Raw genomic sequence first — 6543 nt, 5'->3', positions numbered from 1 at the left:
TTTTTCAACTCTTGAAATTAAACATATTGATGTTACCCTTGAAATTAAACAATGACTTTCTATTTCCACTTTCCATTTCTATTCTCTTCCGATGATTTTTTTTTTTTTTTTTTAATTTACTCCAATTGTTTCATTGTACTTTTCTTCTCAAATAATGGAAATATAAATAATATTCAACAAAATATATATATATAAACTGTATGGTTCACTCAAGTTTATAATCAACAATTATGATGCAAATCTACTATAAATAAAAATTGAATGATTTGTGTGTGAATTCTAATCTCCTTTGCATAAATATTTCATTTTCATAAGTTATTCATTTTATATGTTGATTTTGAAATTTTTATGATCAGTTTTGACATAAATATCCATTGTTAAATAGATATATTTCTTTAGTGAAATTCATTATTTTATAAATATGTTTATGTTTTAATATAATATCTTTTATAATAATATTATGTGTAAAACATATTCAAGGCAAAAATGTAATATAAACAACATTCAGATTTCAACTTTTACATTTAACAAACAATATTAATTAATTCAACGCTTAAAATTAATGTAATATCAAACAAGTTTACATATTAATATATTCAGCACTTAAAATTTTCAGTTTAGATGTTCTGGTGTTAAAGTCCCCCTCCCCTCAGGAAAAAAAAAAAATTTTATATATATATATACCAAACTTCCTCAATGTCACTCTACGAAAACTGCAAGTTCTATATTAAATTATATCTTAAATTATATTTAGTAAATAACTGCATTAGATTTAGTAGTAATAATAATAATAATAATAATAAGGTTTTAATACCATATCCATCTCACTTGTTTTCAAACCATATGGATTAGATTTTTAAATTGGGTGCCTCACTTTTTTTTTTATCATATGGCACATATATGTTCTGTGTATACACGTATATACATTTTATTTATGATATTCGCTTGATACTTTCAGCTCCAAATATATGTTCTATCTGAACAAAGAATTGGAATTCAATTCAAGTAAATACCAAAGTTGTTAACAAGACAATTGGTATTGGTATTGGAATTGGAATTGCAGTTCAACTCCACATGAGTTCCAAAGTTGGTCCAATTTGGAAATTGAAAATTGGAACTGATGAATTCCAATTCCATGGAATCGAAACTCCCACTCAATTCCAAAACTGTGCAACTGCACAAAACATAAGAATTTGTAGCGCTTACCTTCGTTGTGATGAATGTAAACATAGTGAATTTGTATGCCTACATTGTGAGGAATGAAAACATAGTGAATCAGAAGACAGACAGTTGAAGCTTCAAAATCCAAATGAAACACGAAACATGGAGAATGGAAGCAAGAATGGATCAATTTGTCTGCCAACATATATGCGCACTCTCCAAACCACCATATGCCACAACTGGTGCTTAAAGGAAAATGTAGCAAAAGAAAAACTTTCCACAAGCAGACACATTTAAACAGTGGTAAGAAATGAAGCAAAACAAAGCCCATTTAAGCATTATCATATTTGGTGTCTTAAACAACAGCTAGACTCCGAGTTCAAACAAAGCCCTATAGCCAATAGCGACCAAATCTATAAAACAAACCATCCAGTTCGAAACTTTAAAACAGACCAACAAAACTTTAAATCAATCTCCTAAACAGTACTTAAAACAGAGCAACAAAACTTTAGAATTCAATCTCCTAAACAATAGCGTTGGCAGCACTAGCAATCCTTGGCCACAAATCAGCACATTCCTTCCCTATTGGCCCCGTAATTGCAGATCCTATAAACACAGAAACGGCAAAAAATATAAGAGAAATAAGACTAGAAAGAAAAAATATTATACGAATGTAAACAATATAATGACAAAAGTTTATTTGTCTCCAATATTCTCAAGCATCCTGTTAGGATGGCGAGTACTGAGTAATAGCCTTTATAAGCAAAACGTTTTTTAGATAGGTGATATATGCAGATATTCATGGATCAGCTTCAAAAATGTTATTCCTTGCTGCATTTTAATTATATTTTGGGTCAAAAAAAAATCCATTTTGCAATTTGCTTCCAATATTAGTACTGTCATTCAATCAGATATGGTATCACAGAGAAACAGTACCTTTCATTTCTCCCTTGGGATTGACAATAACGCCGGCATTATCTGTGCAGATAGTGGAAACAAGAGTTAAAATAAAATTTATCTAAAAAATCATAACTGAATAAGAAAATATTTTATACTTGCGACTTTGAAAAAGAAATTGAAGTTAGAACCATGACATGTGATTTGACATTAAAATCACAATAAGTTAATTATAATCAATGAGTGGTTGCCTAGCCCACATAATGGTGCTGCTAGGGAAAGGGGATGACCTAAGTTAACGTGGGTAGAATAAGGAAGGATGTGCTAACAAGTGTCTTGATGAAGCCTATGCGATTGGATAGAACGGAATGGAAAAATATGATTGATGTATCTGACCCATATACTAAGAAAAAGGTTTTGTTGAGTTGGGTTAATGAGTGGTTGGCTCTGATACATATAGACTATAGAGATTATAATTTTATGCAAGTTGTAACCACCTTTCACTGTTTCAAACCCCCATCCTACCACATGCTACTGGGTTTCACCAGAAACATCGGGTAGCTATACAAAAACCTATGATGCCATTGCTTTAATAATCTGACACCATAATTTTCTCTGATGATAGAAGTTTTGCAACATGTCAGACTGTTCAAACAATTGGCATAAGCAGAATGACCATTAAGAGGGCCATATTATCTAATGTGCATCAAGACTTGAAACAAGAACACCTCCATATTTGAAGAAATGGAACAAGATTCACAACTTGAAGCAGTCATATGCAAATTTCAGAATTAAATTAAGAAAGGATACAATAAATTTGCTATTTGTTCCCCATACAACAGATTTCATTGATTTGAGACTCACCATTTCATAGCTAAAAGTTTAAAGTTTTAACAGTATAGATGAGTATAATCTAGCTACCAACATATTGACTAAAATGACAATTTAGTGCACATCTGCCTTAACAGCTGACAATTTATTAAATCAGGTTGGCTGAGTGAATCCAAAAGAAACATAACTACTACGATGGATATTAGCTAGGAAGCACGGATACTTCTACAAGTGTTACGTGACGTACCCGGATAAGCCTCGGATACTCACGAATAAAAATCCGGTACTTCCTAAACATATCAATGATTAAAATATATATTTTTATTTATAACATGTAACTGATACTTCTCAATAATATTTATAAACAAATCTTAAGAACAATATATATAACATAGACTATATTATTTAAATTTATGCATGAAGAAATATATATTTTTGTACACCTCTACATTTATAAAAGTATATATACTGTCCTTGTGTATCAATATCCTCTTTTTTAAGAATCTGTCATATCAACGGATCCATATCAGATCGTGTCCATATCCCATCTGTATCCATGCCGTACTAACTAATCCAATATGGTTGAGTAGTGAGCGTTAATAGTATAGATGAGATTACTGAATGAGGTTGGCTTCAAATTAGCAGGGTAAATTGTTAGCAGTATAGATGAGTATCATCCAGCTATCTGAATGTTAACGATAATGAGGATTAAGTCCTTCACAGTTTAAAATTTCCCAAATCAGGTTATATGAGTCAACTAACAGTCAACGTGTCTTCACTATGCATATATACAAGAATAATATCTAAAAAATTAGCAACCTTACCACTTGACAGATAAGATAATAAAGTTGATATAGTATTGATTGTTGATAGGTCATACCCATTGGGCATGGGCTGAAAATAGTAAGCTGAGATTGCAATCAGTCTACACCAACAATGTCAGCACTAGAAACATGTTCTAGTTCAGTTCTGTTGCTCTTAATGAGAAGACATCTTTTACATGGAAGGCATGGCATTTAAAAGGTGCCGGACTTTTCTAATACCACTAAGGAGTTCTATGAATTTCTAAACATTAAAATTCTTAATCGAACATTCATCAAGGCTAGAAATAAAAAAATTCAAAACCTCATTTACTTAAACTCTTCCTAGATCCTTTACAATAACAGGTAAACTAAATAAGTCAATGATAAACACATCCAACCGATAATATCCACCAGTATTAGCTCCACAGGGAATACGACAGAAATTTACCAGTAGACAGGTAACACAATGCAACTAAATAACATTCTGCTGTTTAAAACTGGCATTAGATTTTTAGTATATGCTTCCTGATATGAATGACCAATCGTTAAAATAGTCATTCATCAATTTCATCTATAAAAGAAGAAACTTATGAGAAAGGGATATCTACTGAACTGTATAAAGTAGTGACGAGAAAACTGAACAATGCAACAAGAATTCTAAAATAAAAGCATGGAAGAAAGACTCTTAGAATGCAACATCAAACCAAGGAAAGAGATTGGAGAGAGAGAGGAAACAATACCAATGTACACCTGAAACAACTGAATTAGATATTCATTCAAGTGTCACAATCTAAAATCACCAGCACAGAGTCCAGTTTTGATAGATGTAAAATAAAAATACCGTCTTAAAAAGTTAGTAACTTGAACAGAAATTCCATATCAGAATTTACAACCTTTTTTTTCGGAACTGGGGTATCACTAATCCCCAAGACACCGTGTAAAGCATACGGGTCGGTAAAGCTCGGGCATTCACCCGCGGGCGTAACCCCAAGGAATTATTTGCACTCAAGTGGGGTCGAACCTTAGACCTTGCTTCATGAGGCAGCAAGTCCAAGTGACCAACCACTTAAGCCAACCCCTTGGGGTTGATTTTACAACATCTGTGATGACATAATACTGTCATCTGTCATTGACAAACTAGAAATCAGTCTTTTTGCAGCTGCAAAGATAGAATGACCTTATGGTAGCATCCGAACTCCAATGGAAATAAATTCAAACACTATGATGTCATGCTGGAAGGAATTATCAAACAAATATGATGACATGCTAGTAGGGAAAACTATGTCAATGTGCTATGGACTAAGTGACTGAAGTTCATCCATAACATAAGAAAGTAAATTATAGAGAAGCTCCAATACTCAAATTTTAAAATACTTAAAATGAAAATGGAATATATGTGACTGTATAAATTACTTGTTCCAAGTGATAATCAAGCAAATGAATAAAAGACCACAATATCAAATAACCCGGAAGAACCAACCACTAATATAAACAGATAAAAACAATATAATCAATAAAAATGATGAGCAGAGAAAAAAAATTAAAATTGATTATAAAAAGAAAATTATCATAAAAATTTTACCTTCGAAGTACATATAGACACCGTCCTTTCGGCGCCAGGGCTTGCGTTGGCGGACAATGACGGCGGGCATGACCTTCTTCCTGAGATCTGGCTTCCCCTTCTTGACAGTGGCCATCACCATGTCACCAACACAAGCTGAAGGCAACCTATTGAGCCTTCCTTTGATTCCCTTCACCGATATGATGTACAGATTCTTGGCACCGGTGTTATCGGCGCAATTCACAGTCGCCGCCACCGGCAGACCCAGTGACATTCGGAACTTGTTCCCCGCGGAACCTCCGCGACCTGAAACACCAACAGAGAAAGATACAAAATCTTAGAAGTGATCGGATCTAATGAATTTATGGTTTGTTTGGTTTGCGAGAAAATTGTTGGGAAACAAAGAGAGAAATGAGAAGAAAGGGGGTCTTGACAAAACAATGAGTTGTCGATCAGCTCGTAGGAATTGGAAAACTTGAGATCGAGTCTTACCTCGCTTCGACATTGGATCGCCTCTCTCTCTCCTCTTTCTCTTTCTAAGCTAGAAGAATGTCTTCGGCGGCGACGATGTGTATTTATATGGGGATCAACTTTGTGTCTGAGGTAGGAGGTACTAGGGTTTTGTAGGAATTAAGAGAGTGTTTGGATATGATGTCGAACTTGTCCTTTTCAGGAATAATATCATGTCATCGGTTGGTATAACGCTTTTGCAGGACAAATGCCTTCCGAGTAATTTATTTACTCCCTATTTATTTAGTTTATTACTGTATATCTTTTGATTAGAAATTTACATTTTACCTCTCCCAATAAAAGTGAGAGAGGTATTTCGATGATAAATTTATATTTAAGATTGTCGTTATGAAATTTCATTGTAAAGTCATTTTCTTAACATAATATTAAAGAATTTCAGAAAAAAAAAAAAAAAAAAAATTATTTTCATAATTTTGGACCTCTTCTCATTCATTTTCACATCTTTCTTTTCTCAATAATTTAAAATACACACACATTCATGTTTCCACGGTCTTTTTTAAAAGGATGAGATTCAATACTGGATCAACTTTTTATTTCTCACATAATAGAAAAATTATATGCAAATATTTTTCTGAAAACTATTCACAAAAAAATATGATTACTGAGAAATTCAATTCTAGAGTTTTTTAAAAATTGTTTTAAGAAAATCATAGCAAACAGAATCTAAAAATTGCTAATTTAGAAAAAAACGCAAAGGTTGCATTCGCTGCTTATCAAGACTTTAATTTCATACAACCGAACCGAACATAGCTAAAAAAA

General features: G+C 32.7%; 1 protein-coding gene and 1 non-coding gene across 2 annotated transcripts; both read right to left on the bottom strand.

Moving 5' to 3' along the window:
- Positions 1-1472: 1472 nt before the first annotated feature.
- Positions 1473-5895, bottom strand: LOC132306761 (large ribosomal subunit protein uL14). The gene is made up of 4 exons (XM_059804311.1): positions 5746-5895; positions 5275-5559; positions 2098-2139; positions 1473-1767 (listed from the first exon to the last, which is right to left on the bottom strand). Exons 1-4 carry the CDS (start codon positions 5756-5758, stop codon positions 1685-1687), a joined length of 423 nt encoding a protein of 140 aa, XP_059660294.1. The 5' UTR covers positions 5759-5895; the 3' UTR covers positions 1473-1684.
- Positions 4133-4264, bottom strand: LOC132310970 (small nucleolar RNA snoR137). The gene has a single exon (XR_009482797.1). It is a non-coding gene; the product is annotated as a small nucleolar RNA snoR137 (small nucleolar RNA).
- Positions 5896-6543: the final 648 nt, after the last annotated feature.

Source organism: Cornus florida, unplaced genomic scaffold (assembly GCF_030987335.1).
Source record: "Cornus florida cultivar Cherokee Brave unplaced genomic scaffold, ASM3098733v1 CherokeeBrave_3.0.0_Hap2_Chr05, whole genome shotgun sequence".
NCBI lineage: Eukaryota > Viridiplantae > Streptophyta > Magnoliopsida > Cornales > Cornaceae > Cornus > Cornus florida.
This window is presented reverse-complemented; position numbering and strand designations above follow the sequence as displayed.